Source organism: Bos grunniens, chromosome 5, assembly GCF_055505025.1.
Source record: "Bos grunniens cultivar Pamir isolate PY7600 chromosome 5, Bosgru_T2T1.0, whole genome shotgun sequence".
NCBI classification, from domain to species: Eukaryota; Metazoa; Chordata; class Mammalia; order Artiodactyla; family Bovidae; genus Bos; species Bos grunniens.
In genome coordinates, this window is record NC_141169.1 from 30,593,590 (window position 1) to 30,610,735 (window position 17,146).

Here is a 17,146-nt window from a genome sequence, read left to right on the forward strand (position 1 = left end):
GGCATCTCTGTGACTTCTGCATCTTTTCCTACCAGTTTTAATACTAGTCTTTTAGTTTTGTTTCTAGTTTAGAGAAAGAGCTTTGTAATAAATTTGTCGGTCTGGTTGCTTAGCAGCTTGCTGTGATTATTATGTAGCTTGGAACAGATACATTGCCGTTTGAAAATCTTGGTTTCCGGCCCTGATTCAGGTATATATTGCATCCAAGCTTGGAATTGAAAGCTTTTTTGCTATTAGAGCAATCATCATACAAGTACAAATGAGTAATTCTGTAGCATTTAATAGAAAATATCTTAATGTTTATATATTCCTTTTTCCTTTGGTTTTCCCTCCCCTTTCTTGCCCTTATAGCTTATAGTACAATGTTACAAACACTGTAAAGTCACTAATCCTTCATAAAAGAGTTCTTAAAATTTTATTTAGATGCATGAAAGAGGACCTGGACTAGAACATTCAAGGGATGATTAGGAGAACATAAGAAGAATCCTTTAATGGTGTTTCGGAGGACGTTCAGTTTTCAAATGAAATTTGATTTTTTAATTTCATTTCCTTGATAATTTTCATAACATTGCACTGATGTCTTTCTTTCTCAACTGTTAAGATCTTACTTCCTCAAAGTGTTCCCAGTTAAAGTCTATTTGGAACAGAACTGCCTGTAAGGACACCATTTTTAATGTAATATCAGCAAGTCTTTAGGGGGGAAATATGAAGCTTGAAATTCACTATTACAGAACACAGTAGCAAATGATTTTTCCTTTGCCCTTCTAGCTGTGAAGGTGGTGTATTGTCTCCTTGATGCCAGAATGTGGTACAACATAATCCTTTGCCTATACTTAGTACAAATTTATTAGACATAGTCCCTGCATGCAGTCCAGCAGAGAGCCCTGCATTACAGAAATAATTCTTGTGCTGCTGAGCTGGCGATTTCCCCACTTAATCGCTCGTGTGACGTCATCTGTGCCGTTGGTAGGAAATGTGCTGACCATGTCCTGCATTTTAAAAGGCAGTTGCCACATGGGTCCTAGCTAAAAATGAAATTAAAAATAAACCTTTCAGGTTACATTGAAAGTCTTCAAAGTACAGCAGGATTAAAGTGGCAAAAATGTTATATTAATCATTAGGCTCAACTAAGTAGTTGATCACCTAGTAATAAACTAACACACTTGTCCCTAATTGCTTTCTTCTCAGCTCCAAAGTGATTGTAGAGTGGAGGAAAAGAAGTAGGCAGCAAGGGGTGTTACATTCAGGGGACTGAAATGCTTTTGTAATTTTCAAATGAGTCTTAAACATTCTAACTTTGTTTTTATAATAAGGATTACACAAAACATCAGTTGTTGACTTGAGATTCTCATAGTGGTAGCTTACACATGGATGAGTCCAGATGTTAGTCACTGATCACTGTGCTGGATTGCTACTGAATCTTTTGTCTGGGGGAGATGGCAGGACCCCTAATGTATATTTGATTTCTTGGCAGGAAGATGGATACTACGATGCTGAATATGCGGAATCTGTTTGAGCAGCTTGTACGCCGGGTGGAGATTCTCAGTGAAGGAAATGAACTCCGTAAGTCATTCTGAGATGGCCTGTGAGGAGAGAAAAAACAGATTTCAGATTTGGGCTTTCTACATAGCCTAAGTGTGTTCCAACCCTAAAATTGTTTTTCATTTTGAGTTACCTAAAAAAAAAACAATGGTCAGTTATTTGTGGTCAAAGCTTCATGGACACGGATTCTAAATGGTCACTTTTTTTTTTCCTGTAGTTATTTTTAAATGGGTTTTACCCAGATTTTTTCATTATTAAGGTTCTCTTTTCACTAAATAGTTGGCATTAGTTGCCGATTTCATTTTTGTATAACAAACTGGGCAAAATCTATTGAATTTCTAAGGATGTTGCTTTTTTCATTAGAGGAATAGTCGTGTACATTTTTTATCTGGGGTTTTCCCTGTGTCCTATAAAACATTTTCAATTGGAAAGGAGAAAAATGACATAATTTCTTTTTGAAGGAAGGACAATCCATCTGCTTTCACCTACTTCATATATTTGATGCTTAGTAATAAAGGTTTGAGGTTGGGTGGAGAGCTAGGGAGGCAAAGGAGGTGGTGATGGAATCAATCTTCTGGGAAGTAGATTAGTGACAAAGAAAGGTGGAGCCGATAGCTCTGACTTACGCGATCTAAGGGAATTATTCTTTACTGGATTTTCTTTGTGTTACCATCCTCTCCTATTTCAGATTTTCATGAATATCTAATTCAGTGGGTGTTGCTGCTAAGTCAGTCTCATTGGTATAAAAGTAATGCAAGAACTAAGTCTTAAAAATCTTCATAGTACTTACTATAGTGTGTTGCTTGTGCCATTCAGTGCTTTCTTTAATTTGATTCATGCTTTTAATAGCTTTCATTTACTTACAGCCCTTTCAAAACAATATTCTCTTTTCTCTAATAACTGTTGCATGACCTTGTCATCTGGTACCAACTCAGTAACCATGATGGCATACTAATTAGGCTTTTCTTTGAGGTCACATCATCTCAGAAGACAGATTGTTTTGGAGTCCAGTGGGGAAGAGATCTTAAAATTCAGGTTCACTCAGCCCATATTCAGTGAGAACCTATCACAACTTCTAGCACATGTAGAGGGAAAGGGATGACTAAATGACTTCATGGAAAAAACTAGGGTTTGACTTGAGCCTTCAATTGGATATAGGGTAGGATCCCAACAGACAGAGGTAAAAGAGGTCATTGAGTGTTAAGGGAGACTTCTGAGTGGAGGCAAAAGGGTGTTGGATGTGAGGTAAATAAGGGTAAGTGGGGAATGACTTAATCATAGCCGTGCTTTTGGAAAGTTACCCTGCCAGAGGTGGTGGCTGCATTAGAGGTGGAGGCTGAGAGGCTGATTAGGTGTTTGCCCTAGCTCAGGAAAGAGGCATTAGGGAGCCCTAACTGGAGCGATGATTGTGAGTATGGAAATGGGCAGAAGAGGCTGTGATACTAAGATCTCTAGGAGGAAGCAGCTGATGGCATGTGGGGGCAGAGGGAGGAATTTGAGGTTTGGAGTCTTAGTAACTAGTGCTGGCTTTTAACTGTTATTTCTGTCTGTGAGATAGGAATTTTGCCACAAGGATTTGGAGATAAATGAGATACTAGGTTGTGAAAATACCTATGGAAAAAATATGCCGTAAAAATACAAGATATTTATTCTTACAGGAACCTTTATTTTATAAGTAAATTTCTGTCTTTCCTTAATTTCTGTTACAAAGTAGAGGTACATTTTGTACCCGCTCTGAATCCCTAACTTGGTATGTTGCCCTTTGAGGAACTAAAATGACTTAATGTCTTCTGGACTCTAGAATCTCCTTTTCTGCAACCACTCTAGTCTGTTATCTTCTTAGAGCCTAGGAATTCTTCCCATGCCTAATTGTCCCCTGACTCCTTACTCTTGCTTTTCATCATATAACTTCATTCCTTTCTGTTTTTTTGTACAGTAATATCTTAGTCATGTATGCAAATGCTCTGGTTTTGGTCTAATATAAACAAGCATTTAATCATTTGTATTAAAATAGGAATGCCTTCCTTTAAATGAACTGATACTTTATTTGGTTTCAGTTCTGTTGTCCGATTCAGTTAGATCTGTAACATATGCCATTTAACAATGAATGGGAATTAAACCCCAAATAAGACTTTTCAAGGAGTATCCTAAAGAACAAGCTAACCAGCAAATTAGGTCAAGTGAAAATCTTTTCATTCTTAAATTGTTTTTCAATTCAGGAAATAGTTGAGTGTGTAGGCAGCACTATATTTAGAAACATTGACCGCAGTGTAGAACTAGAAAGCTTTTAGACTATGGAAAGTGTGTTTCCTGTTCTTTATTTTTGAAAAAGGGAAGTATTACATACATTGAAAAATATGCAAACAATAAGTTCTTTGCTTGGTGAATCGTGAGAGTAAAATATGACTAAGAACCAGCTCTTGTTTTTAAACTTTCTCTTTGTGAATCTATAATTTTGAAATATTTAAAGTTGCAAAAGGATATATTGTTTTCTTTTTCAGTTAAGGAGAAAAAAGCCCCTTAGTAATGTGTTCTAAACTGTTAACTAAACCAGTATATCATTTACAACTATTTCAATTGTAATAATATATTTTACTTTTTGAGATCCTTGATATTTGTATTATCTAAGATAACTAGGTCATAATATCCTGCTTAGCTAGAATCTGTTGTTTACTAAAAACTTGTTTCCTTGTGTGTCAGAATCAGTTTCTCTAGATTGAATTGTTATCCTAATTTGTAAGTTTGAAATTTGGTCAAATAATTAAAATTGCTTTAAAAAAGCATTATATTATTTCTATGCTCTTACGTTAAATTCAAATAGGAAAGGCTCCCTTATTACCAGAGAATCTGCTAGCTTTGTGTGAATTTGGCCTAGTTTCCACTGTAAACTGGGTTAATTTGACCAGCAGCAGATGTACACCTTGGAAGGTTCCTCCATGATGCTGGTGGAATGATGGCTTAGAGATACATTGAGGTTAACTAGAACAGTAAGGCATTGTAGAATTGTCTTTGCAGTAGTCTTTGCAGGTGATAAGAATGGATGCCACCAGAGTTGTTATGCTTTGAGGTGCTGCCTTGGAAGCGATGCTTCCTTTGCAAACATTTGAAGAGAGTCCACATTCCTCTTATCAGTGAGTCATCCAAAGCTAGTATGATCTTCTCGTCCTGTGTCTTTCCAACTGGAATGTTTACATACCCTTCAGGGCTGTGTTAAACAGCAGAAGCAAATTGGCTCTTTACTTTCAAATCAATATTTGTATAATTATACAGCTGAATGCGATTGCAGGCCTAGACATCTGTAATATTAATCTACATCTACTGGAGCATATTACAGCAGTTACATTTGAATTTGCTGTTTAACGCCTCTTTGGTGCAGCAACATGTGACTCTAAAGGAGGGTGTTTTTGTTTTATGGCCTAACTGTCCTGGTGCATAACAGCTGCCCCAAAGGTATCCTCCTTTGATTGCCTTCTGTTCAGGAGCTTTCACTGTTAGTGTTACATCTGGAGCCAGGTGACTAATGAGTTACTTATTTCATAGCAGATGCCACTGGCTAAGCCAAAAGTAAGTGGCCTATTGGAATAGGAGTTGCTCCCCACAAAACTCTTGACCAGAGTGATGAACATATATCAAGGATCTGCTCCTGGTTATTTTCAGCTGGATTTGCTCATAATTCAGCTAGTCCCTTAATTATGCATTTGGAGTAAAACTAACTGGAGGACTCATTTATTACAGCATTTATACTCTGTTTGGTGCTTGAATTATTAAAGTTTCCCCCTTTTCTTAGAATTTATCCAGTTGGCAAAGGACTTTGAAGATTTTCGTAAAAAGTGGCAGAGAACAGACCACGAGTTGGGCAAATACAAGGATCTTTTGATGAAAGCAGAGACTGAGCGTAGTGCTCTGGATGTTAAACTGAAACATGCACGCAATCAGGTGGATGTAGAGATCAAACGGAGACAGCGAGCTGAGGCTGACTGTGAAAAGCTGGTGTGTATTGTTTTTCTGCTAGCACTGTGACAGTGGGGGTGCCCTGTTTCTTCTTCATTAAAGAATTAGAAGCAGTTTGTCCATGATTGGAGCTGAAATTGCAACCAGAAATACTATTTTTCATAGGTTGAAATTTAAATTTTTAAAATTTTTTCTCCTTTAGCTCTTAAACGTTTACTTAATATACAGATTTCAAATGAGAATTTAAAGAATTAGGGGGAAAGGCAGGGAGATCCTAGCATATTTGATCTATTTCTTATTGTTGATAATAAGTGCTACCTAGAACATCCTCATGTAAGATAGTAACAGCTAGTACTTTGTCATTGATATAAGCAGGACAATTCTTAAGTCTTTATTGCGGCTCTTAATTTAGGATAAAGGGCTCGCTATGTTCAACCAATATGAACACTGGGACGTAGGGCACTGTCATTTTGATGTACCAGAGTGGGTCATGGTACAAAGGAAGCCCTTACTAGGAGGGACTAATCCATCTTGGTATACTGTTAGATGCCTCAGTAAGCTCAAATCGTCTGGTTCCAGTGCATCACAGCTTTGTATCCATTTTAATGCATTTTGCTCCACCATTTAGAAAGGTGGGTGGCTGCTTTGATCTGTAGAAGCCAATAATTGTCCTGATAAGATGACACTAAAGTGTTTTTGCTCTGTGAAATCTATTTTGGGACTCTGATTTTGCAGTCCTCTCTTTTCTTGAATTAGCGGTTTGATCCAAAAGTCTTGTAGCAGAAACCTCACTATTCTAGATAGAGTTCATTTTACCAGTCAGAAATCAGAGACGCAATCTGGGCTTGATGTGAATTAATATGCTATTGGTGTAGCAGCCTTCCTGAAGGCTCATTTGCATAATGCTGTATTTTAATGTCTTCTGGTTTGCTTGTCCCATAAATTTAAGGTGAAGCTTTCTCTCCTGGTTAGTTAGGATGTTTTACTCTGCTTTGGTCTGTAGGAAAGACAGATTCAGCTGATTCGAGAGATGCTCATGTGTGACACATCTGGCAGCATTCAACTAAGTGAAGAGCAAAAATCAGCTCTGGCTTTTCTCAACAGAGGCCAACCAGCCAGTGGCAATGCTGGGAACAAAAGGTGGGGGAACTGCATCTGTTATCTGATCACAAGGAACACAGCTCTAATAAGTTCTTATTATCTAAACTCTTAAATATACTGCTTTTGGAATGTGTGCTAAATAAAACAAAAAGACTTTGGAGGAAGGGTGGGTGGGAAATAAAGGTGCAGGGGCTTCCGGTTTTATTTTTTTGTCTTAGGTTTTTTCATTAAGGGTAAACTTTGACGTTGGTGCACAATTGCACCAACATCAATAATCCTGCACATTGCTAAGAAACCTAAAGGTGGAAGTGGCAGTTCAGCAATACTTCCAGTGTTTACTCTCTAGAGAGCTCTCGTAGTTCTGGTTTAGAAAGACCCTCTGAGAGCCAAGCCCAGACAATAATTTTGGTTCTACTGCATCACAATTTAGAATAGTCCCAACCAGGCTTTGAATTAACACCCCCAATGCGATACGTAGGGAATGGTCAGCACTCTGAGCTATTTATTTTGTTGTCTGGTTGTTTTATGGGGAATCTTTATAACTAAGAAGATGTACAGGCTTAATTTCTTAAAAAGCTAATGCTGGGTAATTCTCTCTCTTGTAGAAAACAACCACAGTTGGGATCAAACTGAACTTCACTCTTCTGCCTGTGACGTTTTAGCAGCCTGTAGTATAGACTCAGCAGGAAATAGCACCTATACCCCTGACTAACTTTAAACTGCAGTTATGAGACCTTTGCTGAAATAGCAACTGCGCTGCATGTGTGCTCGTGTGTGCACACACACACAAACACACATACATACACAGTCTCCCTGGAAAACCATAAAAAGCAGCTCAACACAGCTAGGGTTTGAGCTTGTAGTTATCTCCACAGGGAAGATGCTGCTGTGAAATTGCTGATGTTACCTGACTAGTGTGACTTTTTCTGGTGTTGGTGGATTTTACTTTGCACAGTCTTGTTTCTAACTACTATTTCACTCATCTAGACTGTCAACCATTGATGAATCTGGTTCCATTTTATCCGATATCAGCTTTGACAAGACCGATGAATCCCTGGTAATGAACACTTGATTTCTGAGAATTATCTCTTTTTCTTAACCCTGCTCCGTCAGGAATCTCTCTTCTGTCCTCTCTTCTGAAATTCCCTTATTACTATTTTATTAGTTGATATGTTATAGATACTGACTAGCTTTTAAAAATATAAATACACACAAGCTTGTAAGAGATTGGCATATATTTAGCCTTTGGAAGTGAGAATATAGAATTTAGGATTTGGCATGAGGTTAAATTTATTTAACGAATCTGTGAGCTGCCTGTACTAATTGATTATTACATCTTGACTTTTTAAAACCCCAGCTAGGGGGGAAAAAAAATTATCAAGACTCTATCCAGCCAGGCTTTATTTGCTGCTCTTGAGTAGACGTGTGCCTTATTTCTACATTAAATTGGTTCTTGAGGAAAACTTAGTCATACTTCACAATTAGAAGGAAACCAATGCCTTGGAACTTTAGCCCAAAGGCTGATGAAAGTTTCCAGGCACTAGATAATACCTTGATGAGCAGTGGTTCACCTGTCTGAGCTCTTTGTTACCCTGCTGTTGTGGGGCAGCACCCTTCTTGTAATGTATGGTGATGTTTCTGCATAAAAGGTCATACCCTGATATTCAGTCTTTGTTCCAGAGGCTTGCAACTTATTGGTTTGTGTAGCTTTCCTATTTGACTGGTGGAAAGCTAGCAAACTAAACAATAAATCAGGAGGTTATTGGTAGTTGGTCATTTGATGATAGCAAAAGAAATGACAACTACTTGTTACTAGGCTGAGAGTTTTCTGTCCAAATTCAGAGTTTGACTAGGGCAGTAATTGCTCTTTTGTAGATATTAATATTAGGTATCACCTTTTGGGAATAAGGAATGACACAGTTTGGGATTTGTAATAAAACTAGAATATATTTCTAGCTGCTTTTAGAGCTAGACCTATGGTGTAATATCTCTTGTAACTGAGGCTGAATCAGACAACCAGTACCTAAATTACTTGACCATAAGTTGGAAAGGATAAATTTATTTAGCTAAGCTATAATATATACAACTGTTTAGGGGTTTTGTGTTTTCAGAGACTATCAGGGTCAGGAGGTCATAGGTAGCTACTAAAGATGAATGCAAAAATAGAGTGAGTGAGTGAAGTGAAACTAGACCACAGTGAAAGACAAATGAATACTTTTTTAGGGCCCAAGGAGGAGGGATGATTGAGAGATGTGAATCCTAAACTAGAACTTTTAAAGTGGCTACATTGTACAGAACATCAGATTAGATGGTAGCAGTCCCTAATGAGCAAGGATCACATCTGAACCATTAGTATAGTGCCCACCATTCTGTGAGTTCTAAAACTAATTACAAAAATAATCAGAAACAAAGGACCAGGTACTGAAGATAATCACGACAGAAGTTAATTCTTTAACCTTTTCTTGCCTCTGTGGTATTGATTCCTGATTCTATTATAATAGCTTCAATTTTGGAAAGAAGGCATGTTCACTTACCACAGCCCTATGGCTATAACATTTGAGAATTGTGAGTTAGATACTCAGACTCAGGAGGTTTTTAAAATTTTCTGTAAATGTATTTGCATAGGGTTTAGGGGAGGCCTAACCAAAGAAGGATATTAATACAGTACAATTGTCAACAGGATTGGGATTCTTCTTTGGTAAAGACTTTTAAACTGAAGAAGAGAGAAAAGAGGGTATGTATGGTTTTGTTTACTTTTGGGTTTGTGTGTCTGTTTTTACTTAGAAGCAATAAAAGAGTTTTCTCAGAAATGTTGCCGTTGTGTTACATTCCTGACATGTTGCTCTAGCTGATGTTAAACACATATTACAAGTGAATCCATGTTGGGGGCGGGGGCAGTATTGATCGTCCCTGAGGTAGTAAACTCAAGACAGAATCCTGTCCTGTCTGTTTCACTATTCTGAGCTGATTTAAGTTCATTCATGGAGAGGGAAAGGATCTATTTAAGTTTGTTTTGAGATGTCATATGAATTTTTATGCAGAACTTTTGTGCTCTAAGTTTCAGATGAAATATGTGTGTAATGGGATATACAGAGATCTATCTGTGCTTGTTTAGGGTCCTTAATATGTTTCTAGGACTTCATGTCCTTAGATAGGATTACACTCTACTTTTTCTGGTGCTGCCATCTAAATTTTTCCAAAGCTTGGTTGTTCTTCTAGGGCACTGAAGGCCTTTTTGTGGAAATAGGCTGTGAGAGAGTGCACATTGTTTGTTATTTCCTGCAGCGCTGGTACCTAGGACTTGCATCCAAGTTGTCTAATTGAATAATTTTATTTTTTGTGCTTCAGATCTCCTATCTGGCACTAAAGTTCTTGGGTTTTGCCCCATTTCTAGCGCTCAAATAGCCGACAGTTCGTGGATGGTCCCCCTGGACCTGTAAAGAAAACGCGTTCCATTGGCTCCACCGCAGACCAGGTAAGAATAACTAGGCTGAGAGAATTGTGGTCTTGAACATAGCGAAGTGTAGTGGCCCCAACCATAAAAATCCCAAGTCAACATTGCAGTGTTATTTTGAAAGAGATGTTTGGTGAAAGTTTTTCTCTGTACTAGGATTCTTGTTATCCACAAGAATAGAACAGTAAACAACGTCAGCTTCGTGTTTGTTCTCAGTTGCTTGCGTGTATACCTACCCCTGTGACCTGTATTTTATTTGAGAGTATTAGATTTCAACTTCAAGAGTATTTGGGGCTGGGGGCTTAAGTCCTTACTAAGACTCAGAAATTTTTTAACTCCACCAAACCACCCATAGTAGAAGGGAAATTAGATTTATCCTTCCCTCATTACTGCCTTTGTTTCAGGGAAATGAATCCATAGTTGCTAAAACTACAGTGACTGTCCCCAATGATGGCGGGCCCATCGAGGCTGTGTCCACTATTGAGACCGTGCCATATTGGACCCGGAGCCGAAGGAAAACAGGTCCGCTGGGTTTGTGGCTGAATTGCCTGTGTGAAAACAACTGGTAAAATCCAGGGAGAACTGGTTTCTTGGAACCCTCATGAGGCAGGGGCTGGATGTTTTAGGTTTACTTTACTGCTACTCACTGAGGGACAGAGCTCTGTTTTTGTCATGCCCTGCTTTGGCTTGCTAGCCTGACCTACACCACTGGTGTGTAACTTGTCTCTCTGGAGACAGTGTTTTGCATAGTTCACTTCTGGGTGTTGTTATAGATTCCTGAGTGTCTAATAGTTATATTGTATATTTGGCTGTGTCGGATCTTTGTTGCGGCACTCAGGATCTTTGCTGTGGGGTGTAGGTTTATTTGGTTGTGGCTCACAGGCTATTGGAGAAGGCAATGGCACCCCACTCCAGTACTCTTGCCTGGAACATCCCATGGGCGGAGGAGCCTGGTAGGCTGCAGTCCATGGGGTCGCTAAGAGTAGAAAACCACTGACTGATTTCACCTTCACTTTTCACTTTCATGCATTGGAGGAGGAAATGGCAACCCACTCCAGTGTTCTTGCCTGGAGAATCCCAGGGACGGGGGAGCCTGGTAGGCTGCAGTCCATGGGGTCGCTAAGAGTAGAAAACCACTGACTGATTTCACCTTCACTTTTCACTTTCATGCATTGGAGGAGGAAATGGCAACCCACTCCAGTGTTCTTGCCTGGAGAATCCCAGGGACGGGGGAGCCTGGTGGCTGCCGTCTATGGGGTCGCACAGAGTCGGACACGACTGAAGCGACTTAGCAGCAGCAGCAGCACAGGCTATTTAGTTCCCCTGCAGCTAACATGGAAGACATGTTTCCTTTCCATGTCCCCTGGCACTGGAAGGCAGATTCTTAATCTCTGGACCGCCAAGGAAGTCCCTACTAGTTATATTAGAATTGGGGTTAAAATTCAGAAGGGAGAATTACCTGGCGGTCCAGTGGTTAGGACTTCGCACTCTCACTGTCAAGGATCCTGGGATCCGTCCCTGGTTGAGGAACTAAGATCTCACAAGCCACAGGGTGCGGCAAAAAAAATTCAGAACGAAATATCTAAGACACAAAGCGTGGAGTTGTCTGTTTTCTAGGTACTTTACAGCCGTGGAACAGTGACTCCACATTGAGCAGCAGGCAGCCAGAGCCAAAAACCGAAACAGACGGCTCCAGCACTCCGCAAAGCAATGGGGGGATGCGCCTGCACGACTTCGTCTCTAAGACGGTAAAACTGGGGTTGCTGCTGCTTTGGGACACATCTAATTTTTTAATGGTGGGCATAATATTTGCTAATCACAAATTTACATATTTAGTATTGTAAAGTTAAATGTCAAATTTCCTTCCTCCTTCTCATCCCACTCTCCAGGGTTCTAGAGGGTGTGTATCTTTCCATTCTGTGAGTGATAGTAAAAGAAAGCAACTTTTCAGAAGCAGTTTTTGCTTTATTGTGATATGTATTTACAGTTCATGTTTGAATATGGCACGTGTCCCATTTGATTTCTGGTAAAAATCCAAGCAAACTGACAGGGGCACAGAGGCATTAACTGACTTGTTTGAGCCACAGGACAGTAAGTAGCGAAGTTTAACATAGAGGTTTTCTGACTCCTTGCCAACAAATTCTTTCCACTAGTGTATGGTGATCCCTTCCAACTCAGTGCACTTATGCAAATTACTTAGCCTCTTTTTGCTTGTTTCCTTATCTTAAAAAAACCTATAGGATTATTGTGAGAATACACAAGTAAAAACTAAGTGTAAAGGGATGAGAAAGCTGTTGGGCACATGCTGAGTGCTTAATAAATGTTGATTGATGATAAATGTTCTAATTCATACCATTCCGTTTCATCCTCAGGTTATTAAACCCGAATCTTGTGTACCATGTGGAAAGCGAATAAAATTTGGCAAGCCGTCTCTGAAATGCCGAGACTGTCGTGTGGTCTCTCATCCAGAATGTCGGGACCGCTGTCCGCTTCCCTGTATTCCTACCCTGATAGGGACACCTGTCAAGATTGGAGAAGTATGTATGACCTGTGGGAGCCCTCCCTGTGCTATGACTTTGTTAGCTTTTAAAAACTTGTGTGTTCAGACGCTTCAGTCTGTCCAACCCCTTGTGACCCCATGGACCGTAGTCTGCCAGGCTCCTCTGTCCGTGGGGATTCTCCAGGAAAGAAGACTGGAGTGGGTTGCCAGGGGATCTTCCCAACCTAGTGATAGACCCTGCATGGATTCTTTACCTCTGAGCCACCAGAGAAGCCCTTTAAAAGCTTATGGTCATTTTTTTCAAAAATTATTGATGCCATGTACATTTCCTCCCTCAAATAGTGAGTAGAAATTATAAAATATTAACTTGAAGAATCCTGTTTGGGTTTGTCTGTCTGATTAGTAGCCTTTCTAAACCAAATTCTTCTTCGTTTTCTTCCCCTCCCTTCCCCTTCCTCTTTCCCTCCCTTTCCTTTTTTTCTTCCTTTTTCCTTCTCCCTTCCCTCCTTTGGCTTCCTTTTCTTCTCTTCCTTCCCATCCCATCTACTTTTGTAAAATTTCAAACATATACAAAAGTAGAGAGATGAGTATAACTAACCCTGGTTCTTATCATTCAACTTTCATGATCCCTGACTTATGTCGAGTCTTGATTTGTTAATACCCCCATCTCCTCCTCCTGACCCTATTCAGTGAATTATTTTGAAGCAAATCCCAGCCATGATATAATTTCATCTTTGAATATTCTTTCTCTTATGTTAGAGATATTCCATACTAGGCTATTAAGATTAGATTCATTTCTAAAATTTGATTCAATTCATTAAGAAATTATTATTAGAAGCAACATTAGCAAGAATCAAAACAAAATGATTGAGCTGCTACTCAGCCTCCAGCAAATCAAATATTACTTTTCTTTAATCTTTTTTTTTTCTTTTAATGCATGATTCCCATTTAATCTTTATTTTTTTTTCTGGTTGTGCTGGGTTTTTGTTGCTACTCGAGGGCTTTCTCTAGTTGACAGTGAGTGGGCCTACTCTCTGTTGTGGTACACGGGCTTCTTTTGTTGTGGAGCACAGACTTCAGGCCCGTTAGTCTCAGTAGTTGTGGTACATGGGCCTAGTTGCTCTGTGGCATGTGGAATCTTCCCAGACCAGGGATCAAACCCATGTCCGCTGCATTGGAGGTGGATTCTTACCCACTGTACTACTAGGGAAGTCCTTTAATCTTAGAGTTTTTATCCATGCTTGTAATTTTTTTACAGATTTTCTGTAATATAGAGCCACGGAGTTCTCTCCTACAGATCAGTGTGTGTCATAGTCAACTGAGTTGTATTAAATAATTTTTCTTACTAAGAGTAATTACAGGATAGAACAGATTTTTTAGAATAATAAATTAGTTTATATTACACTCCATACCTGTAATCTCATTATTGCTTTCTTTCTGATGCCCTTGACTGTAAGAGGAGCAGGGGTGGAGTTGTAGCTAGTGATCTTATTACTTGTTCATGCGAGAGTGTGGTGTATGTGACCATAAATCAGTCCTGGTGTAGAGGTAGGAAAAATAATTGAGAGGCTCTAGTCTTATTTATGCTTTGGGAAGAAGAATTTTAAAGTAGGCATGATGTCCCAGCCTCTGTATTAGTCTGGGGATGGCTCTTCCCACTGGTCTTCATCTACTAGTCTAAGTGGTATAAATAATAACTCTAAACTCGCCTTTTTCAGGGAATGCTGGCAGATTATGTGTCCCAGACTTCTCCAATGATCCCGTCAATTGTTGTCCACTGTGTAAATGAGATTGAGCAAAGAGGGCTGACCGAGGTAAGAGTCCACCCTTGGAGAGGGTGAATTTGTTATTTGCATCAGTAATTAAGAGGTTTTTAACTGAAAGTGTCATCTTGATAACAGACAGGCCTGTATCGGATCTCAGGCTGTGACCGGACAGTGAAAGAGCTAAAAGAGAAATTCCTCAGAGTGAAAACTGTACCTCTCCTCAGCAAAGTGGATGACATCCATGCTATCTGTAGCCTCCTGAAAGACTTCCTTCGAAACCTCAAAGAACCGCTTCTGACCTTTCGGCTAAACAAGACGTTTATGGATGCAGCAGGTGGGGCAGATTTTAATGCTTAAATATGAGTCCCGCGGGGGCAGGAGTTTTGACTCTTCTGTTTCCTGCTTTGTCCCTTGCCGGGTACAGTGCCTGAATACAGTGCTCAGATACTGTGATGGATGAATAACTCTTCCATGTTCCCTGTGCTCTTCCTGTCTGAAACGTATAGGGTCCTAACAGGGTTTTTTTTGTCGTACTTTCTGTTGCTTTTTTTGGTCAAGTTTTAGGTTGTCCTTTTGAACTTGGAGCAACCCTTGATTTTTTTACCTCACGCCTTATATTTAATCCATTGGCGCATCTTATCAGCAGAAGCCTTGTAAATATATCTTAAATTTAAAATGTGTCATTCCTATTGCTGTCTCTGGAGTGCTGTAAGACCCTACTGGTTTTCCTATTTCTACTCTTGCCTTCTACAGTATAACCTTCACATAGTAGCTAGAGTGGTCCTTTCAGAATTTAAATTGGACGATATCCCTTCTTTCCTCAGTATCTCCCAGAAGCCTCTCGTAAGTCTCAGAATAAAATCCACAGTCCTTAACAGGCCCCAAAGACCCACATGATTTTGCCCTGGTTATGTCTCCAATATCATTTCCATCAACATGCCTTCCTTCCTTCCTTCTTTTCCGGTTACACTGAAATTCTTGTAATTCCTAGACTATAACCGAGCTTACTCCCAACTCGATTAGAGGCCATCATACTTGTTGTCTCAACCTGGAGTGACATTTGCAGGATTTGCTCCTTTGTTTCTTTCAGGTTTCTTGTTGGATAGCTTGTCCACAGAAACACCTGACCAGCTGGTCAGAAAGAACAGCTCCCATTACTTTCTAGTTTTCTTGCCTGCCTTATTATTATATGTATCACTGCCTGATAGGTATTTGCTTTCTGATTGACTCCTCCAGTAGCATGGGGCAAGGGCTTTTGTTTAGTTCTGCTTGATGCTGCGCACTTAAAACAGTGCCTGGCACCTGGTAGGCTCTTAACATGTTTTGTGAACAAGTACCTTCTTTATAGTTGTAAACTGCAGTTATACGTCTGCCTTCCTGGAAACACGAGTTTCCAGCTGCTCTCCCGAACTGCAAGAGTTGTTTTTTTTTAAAGTTCTGATTTCTAATATTGAGCTGTTGGCCAGTAGCCTACTTGTTAATGAAACTAGAGACTGATGCAGTCATGAACCTAATCAGAAGTTTCAGAAGCTTACTGTATAGATGAGACTTTGTGGTCGATAGCTTGGAAACCTCTTGTCAAGGGAAAGAAGTCTAGGCCTCTTGGTGCTTTCTTTTCATTTACAGAAATCACAGATGATGACAACAGCATAGCGGCCATGTACCAGGCTGTGGGTGAGCTGCCCCAGGCCAACAGAGACACACTGGCTTTCCTCATGATTCACTTGCAGAGGTGAGTAGAGCGGAGATTTGTCTCTGTGAGTCTGGGAATTTGCCACATGGAAGAGAATGGGGGTTGGATGTTAGGGAAGAATGTGAAGGGTGAAGTATTTTCCTGTAGATCTTATATTTTGGTCTACTTTTAAGCAGAAGGACAAGTCTTCTAATGTAATGCTCTTTTACATAGAGTGGCTCAGAGCCCAAACACTAAAATGGATGTTGCCAATCTGGCCAAAGTTTTTGGCCCTACAATAGTTGGCCATGCTGTATCCAATCCAGATCCAGTGACATTGTTACAGGACATCAAGCATCAGCCCAAGGTAAGCAGGCATGTTATGTTACATGAACTCATACAACAAAACAGGACAAATTGGTGAGAGGTAAGCCCTGAGCGTTGATAGTTCGCTAACATGTTGGGTGGCTTTTAGGTGGTAGAACGCCTGCTGTCACTACCCCTGGAATACTGGAGCCAGTTCATGATGGTAGAGCAAGAAAACATCGACCCCATGCATGTCATTGAAAACGCAAACGCCTTCTCGACACCACAGACCCCAGATGTCAAAGGTAAGGCCTAAGTCGTGCTTCTTAAAGGGCCTGACTCCCTCTCTGGTTTTTGGCTGGATGCCCTCTCCTTCCCTTTGCTAGAGCCATTTGAAATACATATTCTTTAGTAAAATTAAAAGATTTTTGAGAATTCTAACATTAAAGAAAAAGCTATACAGTTCTACCATCCTAACTTTTTTTTCACTTTTCCATGTTCTTCTTTCTTTATCCATATGGATATTTTTTATAAATATAGATATAATAATTTAGATATAATTGGTTATTTCATTTAGCATTTTGTGAGAACTTTCTCTGTTACTGTATGATCTTATCATTTTTATGGTTGTAAACTATAATTTACTTAAATATGCTATGTTTGGTACTGATTTTATTTTTCAGTTTTTCATAACTACATATACTGATGGCATTAACATATGTATATGCCTTTTTATTTTTCCTAATGGTAAATTCCTTGGAGTGGGAATTACTGAATTGAAATAAAGGTTTTAAACATTTCTGTTTCTTGGTATGCTTTACCAATTTGATTTCTTAAAGGCTTTTGCCAATTTG

The 17,146-nt window shown here is 39.5% G+C and overlaps 1 protein-coding gene across 3 annotated transcripts in view; it reads left to right on the forward strand.

Annotated features, from left to right (window-relative positions):
• Nucleotides 1-17,146, forward strand: part of RACGAP1 (Rac GTPase activating protein 1) — a 37,202-nt gene that overhangs the window by 17,731 nt on the left and 2,325 nt on the right. For 2 of the 3 annotated variants that reach the window (XM_086399546.1, XM_086399547.1), the window contains exons 2-15: nucleotides 1,475-1,563; nucleotides 5,330-5,532; nucleotides 6,497-6,633; nucleotides 7,582-7,651; nucleotides 9,275-9,328; nucleotides 9,989-10,069; nucleotides 10,453-10,570; nucleotides 11,666-11,796; nucleotides 12,421-12,585; nucleotides 14,267-14,362; nucleotides 14,450-14,648; nucleotides 15,941-16,046; nucleotides 16,221-16,353; nucleotides 16,462-16,597. In XM_086399546.1, coding sequence (XP_086255672.1) covers nucleotides 1,475-1,563; nucleotides 5,330-5,532; nucleotides 6,497-6,633; nucleotides 7,582-7,651; nucleotides 9,275-9,328; nucleotides 9,989-10,069; nucleotides 10,453-10,570; nucleotides 11,666-11,796; nucleotides 12,421-12,585; nucleotides 14,267-14,362; nucleotides 14,450-14,648; nucleotides 15,941-16,046; nucleotides 16,221-16,353; nucleotides 16,462-16,597 — 1,718 coding nt within the window. The remainder of the gene's footprint in view (nucleotides 1-1,474; nucleotides 1,564-5,329; nucleotides 5,533-6,496; nucleotides 6,634-7,581; nucleotides 7,652-9,274; nucleotides 9,329-9,988; nucleotides 10,070-10,452; nucleotides 10,571-11,665; nucleotides 11,797-12,420; nucleotides 12,586-14,266; nucleotides 14,363-14,449; nucleotides 14,649-15,940; nucleotides 16,047-16,220; nucleotides 16,354-16,461; nucleotides 16,598-17,146) is intronic. The other variant, XM_086399548.1, reaches the window with a different exon arrangement.